Source organism: Apteryx rowi, unplaced genomic scaffold, assembly GCF_003343035.1.
Source record: "Apteryx rowi isolate R43461 unplaced genomic scaffold, aptRow1 scaffold_67, whole genome shotgun sequence".
Lineage (NCBI taxonomy): Eukaryota > Metazoa > Chordata > Aves > Apterygiformes > Apterygidae > Apteryx > Apteryx rowi.
This window is the reverse complement of record NW_020450949.1, coordinates 218,183-239,713: the sequence shown is the minus strand read 5'-3', so window position 1 is coordinate 239,713 and position 21,531 is coordinate 218,183. Positions and strand designations below refer to the sequence as shown.

The window sequence follows — 21,531 nt, the reverse complement described above, 5'->3', positions numbered from 1 at the left end:
GTCGCGGGGGGCCGCCCGCGGGGACGCGGGAGCCGCGCGCTGAGCGGCGGGGCGTGCGCGGGGCTCCTGTGGGTTCGCTGTCACAGCCTGGTAGCGCCCAGTGCTGAGCGCGTCCCCTTCCCTCTTGAACGCCGTGGCAGTTGCGCGGGGAAGGGAGCCGCCTTGCTCTTCAAGTAACTCTGGACGGCTCGAACCGAAGCTCCTGAGAGCTGAAATCTGGGACTTACCGTCAGAGCTGCGGACGCTTTCTGCCTGACGAAGTGACACCGCTTGGTTACCTCAGCGCAATGTCAGCTTTGGATGGTGGTCCCAGCATTTGTTTATTTGCTCTCTGCTAAGACGTTTCAGGACTATGAGAGAGGGCATTTGGATATAGTGGTGGACATTTGGGATCTACTCAGAGTACGTACCAGAGTAATCATCTTCACACGCTTCAGTATGAAATTATGAACATTTACCAAAAACTGTGAACAGAGTATGGAGAATGCTGCTAATACATAACAGACCAATAACCTGCTTCTGACTTTGCTGATTTTAAGCACTTCATATGGTCACCTTCCCCAGAAGGCTGCTCTGTAACAAATTTTTTTTATCGCTGCTCTTTTTTTGATTATATATTTTGTTTTATTTTGTGGACTCACCTACAACTTCAAATAAATTATTTACTGTTAAGGCAAAAAACAGTCACAGTTCTGTTGTTATGAGTCATCTGAAGCTCTGAGACAGTATTCAGCCTGGTTTTGATGAGGTGTGGAAGCTACTTACCCTTGGCAGAAGAGGTGTGGCCTATATCTGTACAGAACGATTTAAGCGTCTTCAAAGTCATCTAAGTGCTGGACCATGCTCCCTGGCTGTCTCTGAGTCAGCTGCTGGTCTGTTCTTGCTGGTGCCCTGGTATTATTCTGGCCAGGTAAATGCTGCTATGCATCTGCATGTTGTCCTTTGACTCCAGCTTGTGGGCAGTTTATGTATAGCGCCTGGCTCCTGGCTGCTGAACAGGCATGCTTCGTGTCTCAGCATCGTCTTCTGTTAGGTTTCGGGACTGGTTTGGTTTGGTTGGTTGGTTGGTTTGGTTTGTTTTTTTTGAAATATGCTACTGAGTACTAGTCTATATAGTACCATCACAGAAATACAGGAGAAGGCACAGCTGAGACTCCAGCCAGTGCTGCAGTAAGACAGAGGAACTCCAGCTGGCTATGAGAATGCAAAAGACAACAACCAGATCTCTGGGCGAGCCTGCTGTATCTGCCCATGCTGCAGGGAGCTGTACGGGATGCCGGCTGGAGCTCCACTGATGCCTTTGTAAGCTCTCGGGTCAGTCTTCTAATCCTGGATGTTGTCAGCTTATTTACCTTGAGGCAAGCAGAGGTACAAAGGGGTCCAGGTCCTCCACCCTTTGCAGGCAGATATGCAGACATGATGAAGTACTCCTTCCAGTAAGTGCTGTAGGATGATATATAATACAATGCTTGTTTGGGTTTAAGTCTGTATATCCTTGAGTTGCTTCTGTGTTGTCCCTCACTCTGCTGTACTTAGGATGTGAATGTGCACCTTTCTAAGACTGCTGTTCCTCCCCCTTCCTTTCCCCGTGCCCCCAGCTGTGGGACTTGGTCATGTTTCCATCTACTTACCCTCCCCTGTTGGTCCCCAAACCTTCCAAAGTGATGATATTATACAGACTGAGTGTTTTGAAGGCACTTTTATTGTAGCAGCATGCACACAGAAGAAAAGGCGGTATTGTAACAATGCCTCTAGTTCATAATTTAGTTGGTACAGTGTATGATGAGGTAAGTAGCCTGAGCCTTTCCTGAGGAATTTAGGAATACTTTAAGCACACATGCCAGTTCTGTGCTAGTTTATTGCAAAACTTCCTTTGCAGGGCACTTCATCAAAAAGAGGAGGACTAGAAAGGGGACTTCAGGAGATCATGTAGGCCACTCCCAGTCTAGAGATGGTATAAATATACATGGACCATGCCTGACTGGTGTCTGACTTTTTGACAACTTCCGGTGAAGGAGAGCTCAATCTCCTTTGCTGACTAATCTAGTATTTCATATTTTTTGTACCTTGCAATATATCTAATTTTACAGCAAATGAATGTCATTTTATATTATTTTGTCCCTCAATCTGGTGATTTATGGGTGAAAATTTTTTCTTGAGTTTGCAATTTTTGTGAGTGAAAACTCAGGTCAAAACTTCTACTGGATTTACAGTACCATAGCACAGATACTGCATAGAGTCTCATGAGGTGTTTTTGCTGCTTATAGCTCCTTTAGGGTGTTCCTCTTGGAGGAGTCTCCATGAGCAGTGGGTAGCACAGTGCAGGTGAGCAGTAGTGCAGCATGCCCCCCTAGACTTGCTTTTTGCATGTATCTAAAACCACATCTTTCGTAGTGTGGGCACTTATGGGAAAGCACAGCAAATTTCTGACCTGAGATGCGCAGGGTGACTCCAGACAACCAGCTATTTTTATACAAAATACTGAATAGCCCAGGCAGTAACATCTTTAGCACTGTGACCTTCTTTTAAAACCCCAAGTTCACCTGGCATCTCTAAAATCTTCTGCAGTTTGCTGAAGTAGCTGTTCCTGGACACTGTGAAAATCTCACTGTCCCTGAGCTCAAGGGAAGAGAAGTCTGAAGAAAAAGCAGAGCATTATCGCTGTTGGTATAAAGACTACCACTTGGGGAAAAACTCATCCTATCTTACCCCCTTCTCCCTTTCTCTAGCTAAAAAAAAAAAAAAAAGAGAGAGAGAGAAAAATACCATCTTTAGGGAGAGTATTGGCTGCGGAGAATGGGAGAGTGGAACAGGGTAATCCCCAGGTGACATGGGATCAATAGGTGAAGTCCTACAGCATTGGGAAAAGTAAGGAAAAAATGTTACCGGTAAGAAGTCTTACACTGGTAGGTGCAAACAGTGGCAATGGTTGTATATTGCTTAAAAAGAATGATAAAGCTTATATATGCAAGTCTTGATTATTTCATCATTCATGCCAATACCTGGTAGTATTTATTTCTTCTGTTAAAGCATAGGCCTTTTTCGGCTGTCTCTTAGGCTCAGAGTATAAATGCAGTGTTTTCCTCATTTTGTGCCTCAGCAGTTGTGGCATTTCTCACTAATCAAGATGCTTGGAAACTGTTCTACCTCACTAGCAGAGATGTGCATATGTCTTAAAATATTAAGTAGAAATTTTAAGTGTTTTAATTTGCTGCTAGAGACCATAGTCTGTAATCTCTTACTGTTTAACAGACCTTTTTGTAAGATGTGACAAGACTGCTACAGAAGTTTATTTTCAGAAATGTTTGTTTCTGCAATGACAACTCTTAAGAAATGAGTACTAAACTACATCAAATTGATACTGTGTTATGGAAGGTGTTCAGGGTTTTTACTGTATAGAAGGACTGAGCAGGACTTTATAAGCAAGTGACAGATTATTTGTCAAATAGAAACAGAGCACTGGCACTCACAGTCATGAAGTGTCCTAGACTGCTTCCATCCTCACTTACACCTTATATTGGATGAGAGAATATGGTATGTCTGACGTGCTCTGGAAAACAGAAAAATGTCTTTGCACTGCATTTTTTTTACAGTGCAGTTGCACTGTGGAATGATATTAGACACGCTCAGCTATTGCACTTGTTAGATTCGGTCTGTGTATGTTCATACAATTAATGTTGTAATATAGAAACTGCCATTAAAGAAACTGCACGTGCTGGGGGGGCAGCGATTGCTCTCAGAGTGGATTCTTAGCTCCTTAGTACTTAAACTTGGTACTTGGGGACATATGCAAATACAGATGTCACAGAACCAAACACTGTCAATTGAGTGGTAGACAACTGTGGAGAAATAATTCTAGCCTGGGCAGATACTGCCCCAATGGAATATGCAGGAGAGATCACCCACCTTCGTTGGTAGTCCTTCTGCTCAAATATTGTCTGTTGTTTAGCTTGCACAGTGTGGTGGAAAAACAGCCTTGCAGATTAGAGTGTAAGAGAATGCAAGTGGTATAGACACTACTGACTGCTAAGAATTGCTTTAAATATTTTTCCTCCCAGTGAAGCAATATCTCCTCTGTAATAGTTCTGACTGTGCTGCCATGTCAGGGGTGGTACAGCCAAAGTTTCTTACTGGTTGAAACTGTCTTGGCAGAAGAAAGAAAGAAAGAAAGCAGAGATTCTTCTGGAAATGTAATACAGAGATTTCAGAGGAGAACAGAAGTGTCTAATAAAGCAGTGTACACTGATTAGAAAAGCAACTCTTTATGACAATTTCTTTAACTTTTCCTGTCAGGCAAAGGAGGTTTGTTACTTGCTACTTTATGTTGATATTTCTCTTACCTCAAAATCTGCACCATCATAGATGTTTTAGGTACCACATTGTGCATCCTGCAGGTAGCCTGGTAGCTCTGTGACAAGTGTGCTCTAGCACTGGCAAGGTCACCTGGTAATAGCAGGGTTTGCTGCAGCCTGTGTCTTTTACAGCAAGCAGTGAATGCTCAGCCACCAGTCAGCATTAATTTCGGTGATGTAGCTGTGCAGGTGGTGGGCCTCCTTCGCAAGTTGGGCTGACACTTTCCCAAGCAAGCTGTTCAACGGCAACCAAGAGGTAAAGTGAAGAGCATTTGTTATTGATGGACCTTGCAGCAAAGTGGCAACAAGGTTCTTGAGGGTTAGATTGCAGGAGGAGGGAGGAGCAGGAAAGAGATGGAAAAGATGAAAATTTTCACTATTTATTAATGTCATACTTGCTTACAAGTATCAATGAATAAAAACCAGGAAGGCCCATGTGTCCACTCAGTGATCCTCTGGGTTCCAACCAGTTGTGTATCTGGCTAGTAATTCTGGCTTCTTGTTTTGTTTGTTTGTTTCTTTGTTTGTTTTAAAAGCCTACCTCAGTGGAAATGTTTTAGAGAAAAATGTATTCTTGTGAAGTCCTGTCCATCACAAAGTTTCTTCTTGATCAGTTGACAATATTTTCCCTAGTTAGTCTTATTGAGGAATTTCCCTTGATCACCTCCTGGACTGTTTTTTCCAAGAGTGAAGCTTGGGAAGTTTAGAAGTAACTGTAGCTAGAGATAGTTGGCCCTGGTGCCTGGTTTATCGTGTCCAAATGCTATAGGCTTACCTGTCAGAATTGCACGCTAGAACTCATGGTTCAAATTTTGTAGTATTTTTCTCCCCCGGAAGTACTGCTTTTTCTGCCTTTCTATTAAGTATCACTGCAATGGCCAGAATACTGGGAAGTGAAATTGCCTTACCTGAATGTACCTGGTTCTTTTGGCAGCAGTAGAACTGTCTCAACCCCACCTGGACGATGTGAAAGATTTAAGTAGAAGATATTAGATGCCCGTTACTGAAGTGCAGACTTCTGAAGAGCAGTAGGTGGTACTGGCTTAGATGATGATTTTGTCTTTTGTTAAGGACTGGGGTAACTGTATATCCTAGAAAAGTTTTACATGACAGCACCAGTACTGGAGTTACTGCTGGTCGCAGGGCCATGCAGACTTAAGCACAGGAGCTGAGCGTGCTGCATTACTCAGTCTCTGCTAACATGTCACTTTATTGCATTTCATCAGAACATAGGACTGCTCAAGAGTGAGCATCACTGTGTGTGAGTGAAGGGTGATGATTTGAGCTCGTGCCCACAGAACAGGAACAATGCTGTTGCCACCTCTTGTAGCTCAGAAAAGAGAGCACCATGTGTGAAATAATGCAGTGTCTTTGGAACATGTGTTTAGAAGATAGGGAGGGCTGTGTAGAAGTGAGCTATCAAAAGTGGTATGTGAAATGTTTTAGGTGTAAATGAGTTCTGCAGCATGAGCATTTCCCCCAAACTTGGTGCTTGTTTTCCCCATACCATTTAGAGTGGTGACTCTATCCTTATTCTAATTGAAATCTGAGTGTCTTGTGTCCTGCAGGTAACATCATGCGACTGAATGGCAGAGTGAAAGGGGAAGCTGAGATTACTTGAGTTCTAGGGTCAGCCAGCAGCTGCTGCTGCCACAGTCTCTGCCAGTCCGCTGAGCGGAGCTGATGTGACTGTTCTGGATTCTGCTGGACAAGATGTTTCTGATGAAATTCTGATTATGAAATGCATTTCTTTTGCCAGATTTCCCAAAAATTACTGAGCCAGACATGCTCATTGAATGTAGAGTGTCATTTGGTAGTTTTGCAGGAAAGTTAGGGCAGACAACTTACTTATATGGCTGTTTGGGTGCTGTGAGAAAAAGATTGAAAGCTACTATTTTTCAATTGATTCTTCAGACTTCACCTTGTACCTGTGTAATTACTTTCTGCTTGAGGAAGGCAAATAAGTTAATAGTGTTAGGAACCTGTAAATTGCTCTGAAGTACTCCAGGATTACATTGCAGAGTAGGTCTTTCTAGATGGGCTCTGATCAGAAGAGCAGTGGGATCCTCATGTACCTTTCAGCCAGTTTTCGTGCAGTGAAGAACTGTTAGAAGACACACCGTTAAAGCTCTGAAAGTTCCTTGTCTGAGCATGTAGGCTCTGGTTTGTCTCCTGCAAGAATCCCTGTCCTCATTTGTAAGGGCTCTGGTCCCAGGGGCAGCCGGAGTTTGCAGAAGGTAACGTGTGACATATGCCGAATTGGTCATTCACGTGATGTTTCTCACTGTGGATAACTACCACCGGGTCTGTTTTTCAGGAACTATTCTCAGACCTTTAGAATTAGATGCTGTGGTAGGGAACTGATTTTGCGTGTGTGCACGTGTGTGTGCACACGCGTGTGTGTGTGGTCTCAGTGCACTATATGTCTTAGAGCTTTGCTTTGAACGAGATGTGCCCACCTGACCCAGTGGCCTCCAAAATATCACTGTGATGGGGGAAAACAGCCTGGCCTGACAGGAACCCAAATGTGCCTTAAAACACTTCTTGTCTTTGGGAAGCAGAGGAAGTTTGAGATAACATGCCTGCGATCTCTGTGCGCCTCAAGAGAGGGGAATACATCTTAGTGTGAATGGGGCATGTTCATGCATTTGTAAGTCCCTGAAGAAAGCTGCTGTGACCTATTCCTGGTTACCAGTAACCAGTGATCTTCAGGTTGTGTGTGCTCTCAGGAGAGCTGTGGAACAGATAGTGAGCCATAAAGTTTCCCATATATTTTCTGGGTGTTAAATTATTTCATTCCCTTAAGATCTTCCATTGTTTCTTGTTTTCCAGGTTCCCTTCAGGGAGAGTTTTACCTGCATCTTAAGTTGTGCAAAGTGTTGTGTAGTTGTTATTGTATAAACAGAAGCTGTGATCGGTTTTCTTACCGTTTTCTGAAATTGGGGCTTTCTTCAATGGCAGAGACAATAAATGGAGAACATGACGTTATTCGTTCTAGTAGCTCCTCTTGTAACAAAAGCAAACAAGACGCATTCACGTACTTCTCTGTAAATCCAGTTTTAACTGAACTTGTGTGTCTGTCAGCAGTCCCATCCAGTATGTAATCATGCATGTTTCCTGTAGTAACTCTGTTACCTACGTGCATGGGGGAAAAAAATATTAGGAAGTGTCTTGAAGTGCTGCGTACTGTAGCAAGGAGTTGTCACAAGCTCTTAGCAGGCACTGTAAGTTTCCCAGTAAAAGTGCTTTTACAGTCACAAGCAAAATTAAATGTAGTTTAGATTAAATCTGTTTAGGTTTTTACTGGGGAATTTTTGATTTGCATCATTGAAGGACACTAAAGGAAAAAGTGGAGGTGTGATTCCATGACACCTTTCTCTGGGGGTAAAACTGAATTTAAAAGAAGCACTCCCTCTGATTCCTCTGTTCATTCCATTTTCCATTCCCTATATCTCCTGTGCTGGCTAGTAGAGTTGTTTGTACAGGTCTGCTTTAAAGTAATCTGTAAAGTGATCTGGGCTTAAAAAGCCACCGTCAAACAGTTTAAACCAGTCCTGCCAAAAGAAACTAACAGAGATCTCTATCGTGGTTCACTAGGTGTTAGTGTTGCACGTATACACTCCGTAGCTTTGTAAAATGCTAACTGATGTAAATAATCGTTCATCCTTAAAAGACTTCTACCAGAGTAGTTTTGCATCTCCAGAAGTATTTTATTCATAACTTGCAGTGCTAACTGTAATTGGTAGTAAGCTTCCTGTTAACACACCTTACAAAGCAGCTCATTCTAGATTCAGAGGATGGTTCAGATTTTAGGGAAATGAAAAAGAGATTTGATTTCTCTAGATTCAGATCAGTTTCTTAGTACGGGTCAAAATCTGGTCAAGCAGCTCTTCCCATTCTCTCCCTGCTCAAAGTGTTAAGTTCCCTTCAGGCTTTTTGCACTGTGGAATGGCCCAGCCCTGACACAGCCCTGGAAAAAAACCTTTTCTTAGGACAACTGGACCCTGCCAAGAAGTATCACCACAAAGAGTTTTTCTGCATTTCCTAAGTTTGCTTTTGAATCCATGGACTAGCTTGTCACTCCCCTATGAAAAGCTCAGCCTTGTGATGGCTGAATGCCTTAGAATTCCCACTAAAGACAGCAGAAGTAAAAATGGCTTTGCGGGTGGTGGAATAGATCCCCTAAGTTAATACATGATACAAGAGTTGCATTTTGGGGCTATAGAGAGTTTCACAGAATGCACAGGGGAAAGGAGTGAAATGCATGAGTTGATGCATGTGTTGAGCTCCTTCAGGTAGCTCCTCCTGATCTCAAAAGCTTCAAAGTTTCCATCAGATCAAGGCAGTTGCTTGTGGAAAACTACTTTAAGACCGGACTTTCTCTTAGTTTGCTTTAGTTCAGTTTCTCCGTGGAATAGGCCCTTGCTGGCTAGAGCCACCACCTCTTTCTGTAATGTTAAGGAATAACGTTGAGAGATAATTTTGAATGATTTTTATGTTAAATTTGAAAAATAATAGTATCCAGAAAAGGTACAGGGTCCAGAATGTTTTCTGTTAGTTATGAGGTATCTCAGAGATACAGAAATGTAATTGTTCTCACCGTCTTTGGTGGAGGCAGCCTTTAAGAATGGTTTTGGAAGCCCACAAAGCCTATGAAGTTTAGATTCCAAATTATTCCACATTGACAAAACATTTTCAGGACTTTGTGTCCTGCCCTAGGTTTTAAAGAACAGTGTTGAAGCAGATGAGAGTACATGACAAAAGAGAACTTGGTTAAGGCACAGATGTCACTGACAGAAGGTATGGAGAGAACCCTGGGATTTTGTTTGCTTGTTTTTATTGTTTTATTGGGGTTTTTTTGAGGAGTGTCAACAATAGTAAGAGAGCATCTTTAAAGAATGTGTCAACTGTTGTTTCTTAAAGAGTATTATAACGTCTCTTCAAATGTATAGGTAACGGAAAAACTCAGGTTTGACTTGCAAAAGATTCTGAAATTTGATTAGCAAAAGCAAAGTCCTTACGGAAACCCCTAAACATGTGAATACGCTTGTACCCACATGCATCTTTGCTGCATTCAGGAGTTAGGGTGCTTCCAGTGCAAGAAATCTCCTTGTGCTAAGCATGAGCAGTTTAGATTACCTGTATAATGTGGCATAAGAAAAGCTGATTTTTGACAACTTGATTTGTATGCTATTGAGTCTCTGTCTACAGTGCCCTGTGAGATATTTGTCATGTGATCCTTTGTTGACTATAGAAGATAAGAATGTGGAAACTGTGTTCATGTAACTTCATTGCCTGCTAAGTAGGTGGTTCTACACAAGCTCCTGAAGCGATCAAGACAGGAAAGACTTTGACTAGCAAAATATAAGATAATAAGGGATACGTGGTTTTGGACTTCTCAGGGTGATACCTGCAATGTTCAACCCTATGACCCTGATAGCACATACCTTCATTATTGCAAGGAAAATTGTATAACTTCAAACTTTTTAAAAAAAAAACTGCGCTTCATTTTCATCTTGTTTTGTCGTTTGGGCTTTGCTGGCAATGTTTTTTTGGCAATTAGGGTTTTCATAGGAAAACACTTTGGTGTACTTGATGCCAAAGGAATTCATTACAGAAACACTATATGTGAAGAATTTTGCCATTTCTGTCAGTTGCGGCTTTGTTCTAGCTGCTCAGATAGTGAGTTTAATCACATGGAAAAATGGCAGCATAGAGATACTTTCTCTGTTACTGCATCACTTAATGTGTTTGCTGCTTGGAGCTTTCTAATATCTACTAGACACTGAAAAGGCTCCCTTGCTCTATTCACTGTATGCTGGAGATTTAGAGCTCCAGAATGTTTAATTCCACTTCCCTTTTTACCAGCATATTTCTGACCTGCCTGTAGACTGAGCAGCAGTTTACAACCACCTGTAAAAAACACCAATGTTTTTGTGAGATGCTGAAGGGTACAGGTTTAAGACTGCAATGAATTTCTAGTGTCTGTCCTTCAGACACCTGTTAAATCAAACAGATACCTTGTATTGCCTGAAAGCTGGTAGTCCTGTCCTAAATACTTCTCAGGAGCACTGTCCAAGTGTCTGAAAAGGAATACTTGGGAGGACTGGATGCTGTTTCAAGTTGTTTTCTGTTTCCTAAGAAAAGTTCCCATCTTCTCTTTCTTTGTTTCCGTGTTCTCACGTGGGGATAGTGATGCTGACAGACCTCCCCTTTAGCACCTTTGATCCTCTGATGAAAAGTATCCAGGAAGTGCTCAGTGTTCTTAGCTGCTCCCTCAGGAAAGATGGGGACTTCACTCATTAAAGACAACAGAGGCTATATCCTTAAAGAAGAGTCTGGAAAACTGACACAAGCGTGAGGTCCTCCATTTCTGTTCTACAACACTTTCAGTTAGAAAAAAGAAAAAAAAATAGTAATCTTCACAGTGTAGTTCTGTACCTAACTGGAATCATTTTCTCCTGCTGCTTCTGACTGTACAGAATAATTATTCTCTTTGGACAACTAAGTGGAACAAGTCCCTGCGGTAAGGAAGCATTATAAAAGCCTGGGGCTTATTACCCTGTAGTAACAGTTCGACATAAATTTCTTATTTTTAAAAAGATGCTGCTTTCCTCAAGTTGCGACTGGAAACTCAGATATGGTACCTGGTGTGTGTTCCTTCTCTTAGCTGCTAACAAAATGAAGTGCTGGCGATCCAGCTAGACAGAGTGGCATTAAATGTGCAAAATGATATGCCATTAGCCTCTGTAGCAAACGTGGCTGCTTCTCCCCATGGGTGAGTTGTAGCGGCTGTTTGACACAGGCTTGTGGTGAGAGGGGTTGGCGTAGTGGTGCCAGGTCGCTGTCAGTCTCTGCAGCATACGTGCTCTGCATGGTAATGGGGAAGGAGGAGGCAATGACATGGACTGCACTGCAGCACATTGCAGCACTGCCAGAACAAAGACTGGCTGGGAAAACGCAACTTCTTTTGGTGCTATGTGCTGACCACAGTTCAGAGACAGGGCGTTGAGACTGCATCTGCTTTATGACAGACTATTTCCTCATGTAACTGTCAGTTGCTTTCCCAGAGGCTCTGCAATTAACAGAACAGCTGAACTATTAATAAAGAACTGGTAATAAATATTAGTGTTTTGGACTAGGCAAGAGAAGACGGTAGTGAGTTCATCTCTGAAATGAGGCTAGAGGTGGGTAGCCGGCCACACTCCTTAGCCCGTAGGTCCTGAGCAACTGGGGTGGGATATTGAATTGCAGCCCCCTTGTGCTGGCCAGGAAGGAGCTGTCTGAGCTCTGTACCCGCTGTCAAACCATGGCAGCTTTTGAGGGACAGGGAATGTGTGTAGCCAGTGGAGCTGGGCTGTCTCTTGTCAATGCTCTGCATATGGTCGCGTATGCAAAGAGATTGTCTCTCTAATATTCTCTAATGCAAGTTGTGACTTCCTGGGTGTAGTATGTTGGATGCTTTGTCTATCAAGTGGAAGGTCAGCAAGTGAAACAGCCGCCATCTCACTGACAAATGGCTAGGTAAAAAAAAGGCTTTGCTGCATTTTAAATGATGTTTAAATGATTCTTCCTGTGATTGTACATTGCAGAAACAGTGGAGTGAGTGTGAGATAGTTGATGCCTGATGTTTGGTCCAAGGAGAACCTAACACAGTGGGTCTAGCATGTGAGAGCTGTTCTTCAGTGTTGACTTTGTTTAGTTTTACTCCAGCTTTATGCAGTTGCACCATGGCACTACGGGAAGCAATCAACAAACTTGTTGAGGAGCAAGTACTCCTGCAACATCCCAGGAAGGACTGTACATGGAACCAGGTTACTCAGAGAAGACTTTCTCTTTTAAAACCTGATCAGTTCAGTTTCATGCACAGATTCCTATTACTGCCAGTGGGCTTTGTTTTTGGAGTTACTGGTGCTCTGCACTGTCACATCATGTCCATGGGTACAAGAAACCAACCAGGATGCGGGTTGTCTTTTCACAGCAGTTTATTGTATTCACTGTTAGCATGATAGCAAGATTCATGAATCCTCCCTATCCAAAAAATTATCCTGTAGCATGATTTATTGTGGGTTAGGAAGAAATGATCTCTAATCCCTGCAGTTGTAATGGAGCTATGTAATGTCTGTGGAGTGTGGCCTAGGCTCTGTAGCTAATGCAGGAAGATCTTCCAGACATCTGGCCTCCCACCCCACAGGTGCCCTCACATCAACCACCTGAAGTTTCTCCTTGGGGGTCACAAGACAAAAAGAGCCCTCTGTGTTTGCTGCCACTCAAACTGCATTGTCTCGGCCTACAAACAAAAGGATTGTCCAAGTTTATCTCTACAGTCTCAGGTTTAGCAGTGTCCTATTATTAGCCTGTCTAAATATCTCTGCTCCACAATTCAGGCTCTTAACACTAGGCTACAGAGCAAGGAGAAGAAAACAACTAATGTTGCCTTCTGATTTTTGCAAAGACTAGAGGGCTTACTGATAGTACTACTTTTCAGAGGGGTGTTACTGAATTATCAGTACCCATACTCTGTGATTTCAGGCAGTCCTGTTTCAGGCACTTGGCTGAAATTGTTTTCCAAGAAACAGAGTCTGTCAGGTCTGGGAAGGAGCAAGTACCTCTTTAAAGGCTCCTTGTTCCAAGCATAGAAGGAAGCAAAGCAGTCTTTTTCCTCCAGGTACTTTTGTTGCACAGTTTCAGGAGACAAGACAAGCTGAATTCAGGGCTTCTATAAAAGTAGGGGAATTGTGTAATACTTGACTCTAAAATCTAGAGTATTTTGACAGATATGATCTTACTGAAACCCTTTCTGAATGGTTATGTTTGCTTAGGGCCTACTTTCACTTGTATTTTCAAGGAAGTTGCATTATCCCGATCTGTTATTGTGCAGATACAGCTAGAATCACAAAGGAAGATGTAAAGGAAATTGTGACTTTTAACAGCTTAGATTTGAGAGGGCAGTACCACTAGAAGGCAGTCACCTGGGGAGAAGGGTCTTCTGACAGGGAAATACAGGAATTGGGGAGGGAAAAAATGGTGGGGAGGAAGCATATTGGAATCTCTCCTCTGTATCTGTCACTCGCAATGGTTCTGTTGTAGTAGCTGGATCACCAGCTGTCTGAAAGGAGCAGTTGACTTGCAAGAAGTGCGAAGAGGCAGTAGGATAGCCTTCACTTTAGTGGTGTGGAAGGGATCCATCTTCTGCCTGGTGAATGGGGGTGTGCTGCTGTAGGTTGCAGACACCGAGATGGATGTCCAGAATTCATTTGTGTTTTTCAGAACTCTCCAGCTTCGTCGAATTTGTCATGGGGGATTGTGGTTTTGATTTTTCCTTCTCTTTCCTTTACAGAAATTTTCTAGGATTTCAAATTCCTGCAGCAGCACTTTGAAAGTGTCAGGATGCTGCAGGGCAAGTCTGTTCCAATGCATTACCAAGTAGAGCAAATCTTTTGCATGATTTCCAGGACTGTCATTTGTGGCTTCCTGCAGTAGGCTGCCAAAAACAGAGCTTGCTTTCCATGGAAATATCCTGATTCTGCCTTTCTTCAACCCAGATAACCAATTCAGGATGTCAATATTGGAGCGACTTGAGCAGATGGAGAGGAGAATGGCCGAAATGACGGGATCCCAGCAGCACAAACAAGGAGTAGGAGGCGGGGGCAATGGGAGCGGGAGCGGAGGAACTCAGGTGCAGGTATGAACCGTGCTGTGTCCAGTCACAGCAGCATTATGCTTTCTTACCAGAATTTGGGTTTGGGGGGGTTGGAAAGGTTTATAGTTTTTCTTAAACAACACATCTAGTTTGTGGGTGTCTTTTAACAACAATTCACTTTCATTCCAATTTGCCGCTGTCTCAGTATTTGTAAAAGTGAATGGTTACCTGCTTAGGGCAGGTTGCAGCTGCCCTCAGTGGTTGAACTTTGATGTGTGTGGTGTTGCAGTGCGTTTCTGGGACTGGGACACTGGGCAGCTGCTTTGAGAGCCGCGTGGTGGTGGTTTGCGAGAAGATGATGAGTCGTGCTTGCTGGGCAAAGTCCAAACACTTGATCCATTCAAAGACTTTCCGAGGAATGACACTGCTTCACCTAGCTGCTGCACAGGGCTATGCTACACTGATCCAGACCCTCATCAAATGGCGGTAAGACCTAACCCTTTGGACTCTTGGGTTTTGATACAGACATCGCAGAAGCATGTATAAGCTCTGCTTGCTCCAGACTTATGGTTGTCCCTTCCAAACAGCATCTTGTGCCCAGTGCGAGAACTTGTTCCTGTCCCCTTTTCTGGCAGGACCTGTCTCTTGAGAGAGAGAGAGTCCAATTGCTGGATCTCTCATGCTTTTAAAGCCCCTGGTGGAGGCACCAGCTGCAGTAAATATATGTCATGGGCATATATGTGGCAACATCTTTGTGGTGTGCACGGACTAAAGCAGTAGCTCTAAGAAAAGTTCCTAACATGTCTACAGAGCATCGTTTTTTCTCTCTGCAGCACCAAACATGCAGACAGCATCGATCTGGAGCTGGAAGTTGACCCTTTGAATGTGGATCATTTCTCCTGCACTCCTCTGGTAAGCAGCAGAGGCTGAAACCTCTGAGAGAGTCTGAAGGATCCTCCTTGGGGGTATGGTGTTTTATTTCCCTGATGTGTTTTCTACTCTAAAGAGTAGATGTTCCTTGTGTCTCCTTATTGTGTAAATGGTCAGACATGGCACTATCTGCTTCCTAGCATTTTGCTGAGAGAGGCCATGCAAAAATCCTAGTTGTGGAGTAACTGGAGGAAAGGGAGCAGACAGGGCATTTTGATTTGTTTTATCCACTAGTCTCCACTATCATGATGGGGAGAGGTCCTTACATGCTTTCTTTCAAGTTGCCCTGCTTGACTGATAGACTGTAGAGATTATAAAAAAAATCATCACAGTATCTTGATCATTAGAATCATGAAATCATATTCACTGAGAATTTAAACAAAAAGCCAAAGTAGGCAGAACCAGAGTAAATCCCAATTTACAACAGCAGAATCTTGAGCTTACTGTTCCTTACCTTTAGTCCTGTCTGCATATTTCTGATCTCCAGGATTCCCATGTGTATAAAGCTGTTTGTCTCTGCAGTGATGCCAGTGTGTATGCTACAGTTAGAAAAATCATCCATTTATTACTAAATAAGAAATTATTGTCTTCATTTGGCAGATGGCATCTCTCAAAGGAGAGAATAGCATCTTCTAATCCTCTCTTATGGCCCTGTGTATAGATGGGACACTTTTAAAAGCCGGTTGCTGGTGTTCAAGCACATTGTGGTTTTCCCTGTTTTGCTTAGAAAAGTAGTTTTTCTGTGAGTTGAAGACAAGACTCCACTGCATTAGCAAGAAAGGAATGAGAAGGCTGGTCTTCCAATGGGTCATTTCTCTGTCTTTTTTAGATGTGGGCATGTGCCCTGGGCCACATGGATGCAGCCATTGTGCTGTATAAGTGGGACCGCCGAGCCATCTCTATTCCTGACTCCCTTGGGAGACTGCCATTGGCTATTGCCCGGTCTCGGGGCCACGTAAAGTTGGCAGAGTGCCTAGAGCAGCTACAGCGAGATGAACAAGCCCAGCTTGGGCAAAATCCCAGAATCCAGTGCCCATCGAGCACAGATTCCAACACAGAGAACTGGGTGTCCCAGTGGCACAGTGAGCTTATTGTCTCCCAAGAGCCTCAGAAGGGAGTCACTGTGATTTCCAGTACAAACACAGGTAAAACAATCCTGAGGGTAAGTGCTGCTTTGCTGATGCATGATGTGTAAAAACCTGGAGCAAGGAGCTCACCTGAGTGGCAGATGCCCCCTGTAACCCAGCTGTCCATGCTTTTTTTTTTTTTTTTTTGTGGCTCCCTGTCATGTGCTCCATGCACTTGCATGAGTATTGGGAAGAGGAGAGAATGTCTTTTTAGAAAGACGTGTCTTAAGAATGGTTGGGGTAGTATCCTCCCTGGATGACAGTTACTCCCTCTGCACATACCATTGTATGCCTTAGAACATGGCATGAACTTCCACCTGCAGCTCTGCAGCAGGAGCTATTGTACTTCCTATTGTGATCATGTGTCACCTGTTTCATTTTGACCATTGATCTGTTTGTTTCCAGAGCTGAGACGACCAAGATCTGAACCTTCCAGTTACTACAGTAGCGAGACTCAGAAAGATTACCCAGCACCCAAAAAGCATAAACTGAGCCCTGAATATTTTCAAGCCCGGCAAGAGAAGCTGCTTTCCACAGCCCTGAGCCTGGAACAGCCAAGTGTCAGGAAGCAAAACTCCAGCTCCAAGCAATCCACCGCTGAGACAATCAGCCCCAGCGAAGGGATAAGGGACTATGGCCGGGAGCTCTCCCAGCACATCCCAGAAGTCACTGGGTACCGGGGCGCTGGCAGCCAAGAAGGAATCAAATGGAACCCAAAAGACATTTATATTGGTGTGTCTGCAGTGCAGGTGGCAGGGACCCAGAAGGGGGCTGCACTGGGGAAGGACACTGTAGCTCATCGGCTATGCCAGCGAGAGCAGATGAATGTGCTGATGATGACTGACAGGGAGATGGTGGATGCAGAACTATTGTCCTATAGGGACAATGTAGGGGATGAGGACTGCTTACACCACATGGATGACTTGCAGGTAAACATAACCATAGCAGCAAGATCATCTGGCCTGAGACATCTCTCCCTGTTAACCGCAGAGAACGTGGTAGCTGCACTAAGGAACACCACTGTGAGAAACTTCTGTGAAGGTCTTTTAGCTCTGTGAAGGCACAACAGGGCCACTGAGTAGTGCTTTGCAAAAGGAGGCAGTAACTGCAGTTGGTTTATACTTTCTCCCGTTATCAAAGGGTGTCATTTCAACCCAGCTGCAAGGCTAACAGCATTTAGGGTCATGCACTAGCATACATCTGGACAGTGTACAGAATGCACAAAATACTTTGCAGACTCTAAGAGTTCTGTTAACTGTGATAAGATACCACATCTCGCAGATGAGAGGAGCTGGTAGACTGTTTCAGAACAGAGTTTCCAGGTCTCTCGCTGTGGATAGTTCAAAAGATCCTGCCTCTTGCTTCGTTGATGGGGTTTTGTTCATCTGCATGGATTGTATTTAAAAAAAAAAAACACACACATTGAGCAAGCAGGAGACATGTAGACTGTGTGCAGCCTGTGAAGCCAGCCTCGTGCTCTCAGCAGAATGCTTTTCTGTCACTTGCTGTTCTGAGTGCTATGTCAGTTGGGGGCAAGTGGCATGTGGTCAAGGGAGAAGAAGGTAGGCCCCCCGGCCACATCAGTAAAGGAGGCTGAGGTGGCACTGTAGTCCTTTGGGAACAGGGGAGCAGTCCGTACTAAGATGAGGTGATACCAAGGGAGGCAGTGCTGTATCTGCAGGCTAAATGGCTGCTCTGAATCATGCCAGCTGAGCAATGAGTGTGCTCAGGCATCTGACTGTGGCTCCGAGAGCTGCAGTTTGGTTTCACCTGCAGATTAGTGTCAAAGGCTTCACCTGTGCACAGAGCTGGCATGGAGGAAGCATGGTGCTGGTGAGCAGCTCTCATAGCAAGTAACTCTTCTCAGCTGGGGAAGTTGCTGCACTGTGAAACTTCAAAGGGCAAGGAGATAAGAGTGGAGGAGAAAGGGGAGAAATGAGGCAGTGGGTTTTGAGAAGGAAAAATCCCACCAGATATGGGCTAGAGGGAATAAAAACACAGCTGAAGCAGGGCAGACAGGTGAGAACTAATCTCTGGGGGAAGGATATTGTGTTTGATCATCTGAGCAAAAACAGTAACAGGAGCACAGCCTACAATAAATCCTAACTCATGCCCTACCTTGGCATTTCTGAATAGTAGCATTTCTAGCATAGTGATAGGTGAAGTAGATCTCTGCAAAACAAGAACTGTTTTTTGTTGTCTGTGTTCCAAACTCTTATGCATCCTTTGGCAGGGGGAAAGGTTCAGAAGGATTCCTAATAAAGCTGTGATCCCAAGGGTTTAAATTCTCATTAATGTGCATTTGTTGTCCTGTTGTGTTCCACGTGTGTGACTCAGATCTGAAAGTCATGTCATAAAAGCGTGTTCACTACAGTAAAGTAAATATAGTACGGCTCCAAGATTTCAGTGTGTCTGTCCCTGGACACTGACTACCTGACAATGCAAGTGGCCTTTGGTGTCTTCTCCTGCCAGTGTCTATAGGTGTTGTGTCAGATTCCTGTAGCTGTCACTCAGCTTGGACACTGATACGTTTCCTGTCCTTCCCCCTGGGAGAGAGCTGCAAATTCACTTTTCATTTGGAAACAAGCTATTGACAGTTGTCAACAGCATACAGCAAAGGTTCATGACATATACCCTCCACTGGATCTTTTAGGCTCCTCATACGTGTGATGAAAAAGAGGTCTGGGAAATGCAAAACCCTGCAGTGCTTTTTCAGAAGAGACAGAAAAGCAAATGAGCTTTGGTTAATGATTTTTTCTCTAACGCTGAGAAAGACTAGACTCCAGCTACTGCAAGTTTTGGGGACACAGGGGCAGGCTCTCTTCTCTTCCTGAGATGCAAAGATGGGTTGTAGCATGCCAGCATAAGGCTCCTGTTACCAGGCAGTGAACGTTTGCTCTCTGTTCCAGGTCAACATGATGACACTTGCAGAGCACATTATTGAAGCTACGCCTGACAGGATCAAGCGGGAGAATTTTGTGCCAATGGAGTCACTGCTGGTGGAGAGAACGGACAGTGCTGCCATGAGCACCACAATGAGCTGGCTGGCCAGTTACCTTGCTGATGTCGATCATCTGCCAAGTGCTGCACAGATAAGGTTAGTAAGAGCTGTGGAATGGCTCTGGGTTTTCAGGTGGTGTGAATGCTGGGCGGCATGTGCTGCTTCTTTAGCCCGCACATACTACTTCTCAGTGGGTCTCAGTGCTGCTGCTCCAGACACAGCCAGTCTCTCACACTCAAACATAAAGTTGCCAGTACAACTGCAAGTTTATGGGAGAACAAGCAGGCAGGGACACAAAGTTTCACTCTGAGAGCAGGTTTAAACACTGCTACTTAAACCTTCAGTTTCTGTGAGTGTCTGAAGTCCCAGGCTAGTCAGCAGGTGTAATTCACAGACCTCTTGATTTAGTTAATGGCCACAGGTCTGAAGCAAGGAATTGAAAGTATGTAGCTTGCCCAGTGATTTTCATCCATGTTTTCATGTTGAGAAAGATGTGAAAATGTGACTGACAGAAGCAAAAAAGTTGAGAGAATTTTAATTGAGAGGTCTCTCTTTCATCAAGTAAAAAATAGAGGAAACCCATTCTGTAGCACCACAGTCGAAAATTTAGAAAAATACTGAAAGATTAATGCTGACTTTCCTGACCCACTAAATCTGAACTTGGGAGAAATGTTTGTTGTTTTCACAGAAGAAAAGGACAACCATCTCTTTCGTAGAAAGAGATATAAACACACATTGTATGTGAATGCTGAACAGCAGACAAACTTCTGTAGTGACAGAATAGTTGTTAGAAGAAAATAAGCTTGAGGTGTACGTGCAGCATTCAGTCTAAACTTGTCACTGAATTTCCAGCTATCAATCATCTCCCCACCAAAACCTTTTCACAAATGCTACAGAGGATAAGAGAGGAAACATTTCTCAGAAAGTGAAACAGAATCATAAGGCCACAGAGTTTGAGTTCTCTTCCAATGCCAAGTGTATGCAGTGTGGTGCAAATGGGCTCGGCAATGAGGGATGTTGGTTGGAGAGGTGTGGGGGAGCATGAGTCTCTCCCTTGAACTCAGAAATGTTGTAGTTCTTATTTGTGATGCCAGTCCTGCTGGTTTGTGTCCCAGTAATTCCTATTGTGATTGGTATTTCAGAAATCTGTATAGTGAACCCCTGACCCCTTCTTCAAACACCAGCTTGAGCCCTGCAGGCTCACCAATCAGTGAAATAGCTTTTGAGAAACCCAGCCTTCCCTCGGCAGCAGACTGGTCTGAATTTCTGAGTGCATCCACCAGCGAGAAGGTAGAGAATGAGTTTGCACAGTTAACTCTGTCTGATCATGAGCAGAGAGAACTCTATGAAGCTGCCAAACTCGTCCAGACAGTGTTCAGGAAATACAAGGTAAGTGGCTGAAACATCCTACGTCTTCCTCCTTCGGTGGGAGAGAGTACAATTTGTTAAGAAATAAAATGCAAGTAAGAGGTAATATCCACCCCTAAGACAAAAAATATGTTTCTATCATAACCTTTGCAATGCTTCTAGCATTAACTTGTTGATGTTTACTCAGCAACCACCATGCCAGAAAGAGCAAGCCATACCATAGCATTCTTTCTGTGCTAGAGCACAACAGTCACAAAGTGTATCCTAAAAGTATACTCCAGAGGTTCTAGTTGATCACCTGCTTGGTAAAGATCGATTTTGAGGGTTTGTCTCTTACATGAATTGACTGTAGAGGCTTCTCTAGTAAATGCCTAGAACGGAATTGGGCCACTGAACCCTGGTAGGTGAGATTTAGAAGTAGGAGCCCTCGAAGTGGCTGTGAGGGGCTTCTCATCATCTCTCCTGTCTTGATGGTGTAGTCTAAGTATTTACTGCTTCTTGCTTCTCTGCGCAGGGCCGTCCTCTCCGGGAACAGCAAGAGGTGGCTGCTGCTGTCATTCAGCGTTGCTACCGAAAATACAAACAGGTAAATAAGGAAATAATCTTTTGTGGAAACACACGCAGTAGTGCCATGAACACAGCCCTCTGTAATGGGAGTTATCCACTGTGTTTCTGTGTGCCTTTCAACGTGCAGCAGTAAGATACCCTCCTCAGACAAAGATAAAAGGGGAAGAAAATTCGTATCCTGAATCTAATTTCAGAGGGTGCTTCCTTGAAAGGATTTTGTTTGTGATGATACCTGCATTTTTACTGTGAGATAGAGGGAATTGTTGTGTTTCATATTGGCCTATACGCATGCTGTAATCCAGTGAGACTGTTTTCTGACTAGTTGCTTGCCAAATTTCATTGTGAAATTGAAGTTGGTTTTGCCTTTGATAAGGGCGAAGATGAAAAATAGGTTGTTTTATTTTGCACGTACCAAACTTTTAAACTACAGAAAATCCAATGTTTTAGCTTGATGCAAGTTGTTCCAGGACTGAGACTGTTCTCCAAACTCTATTTTGGAGAGGTGATTTTAGGCTGAGTTCTCAACCCCAGAAAAAGAAGATA

At 43.8% G+C, this 21,531-nt stretch overlaps 1 protein-coding gene across 4 annotated transcripts in view; it reads left to right on the top strand.

Annotated features, from left to right (window-relative positions):
* CAMTA1 (calmodulin binding transcription activator 1) overlaps positions 1-21,531 on the top strand; it is a 490,798-nt gene that overhangs the window by 444,689 nt on the left and 24,578 nt on the right. Inside the window, exons 1-9 of one of the 4 annotated variants that reach the window (XM_026085644.1) lie at positions 23-910; positions 13,898-14,037; positions 14,285-14,481; positions 14,829-14,907; positions 15,755-16,070; positions 16,458-16,981; positions 18,962-19,149; positions 20,196-20,442; positions 20,936-21,007. In XM_026085644.1, coding sequence (XP_025941429.1) covers positions 13,912-14,037; positions 14,285-14,481; positions 14,829-14,907; positions 15,755-16,070; positions 16,458-16,981; positions 18,962-19,149; positions 20,196-20,442; positions 20,936-21,007 — 1,749 coding nt within the window. In that variant the 5' untranslated portion in view covers positions 23-910; positions 13,898-13,911. Of the gene's footprint in view, positions 1-22; positions 911-1,127; positions 1,315-1,352; positions 1,437-13,897; positions 14,038-14,284; positions 14,482-14,828; positions 14,908-15,754; positions 16,071-16,457; positions 16,982-18,961; positions 19,150-20,195; positions 20,443-20,935; positions 21,008-21,531 lie in introns of those variants that run through there. The other 3 variants (XM_026085646.1, XM_026085645.1, XM_026085647.1) reach the window with 3 other exon arrangements.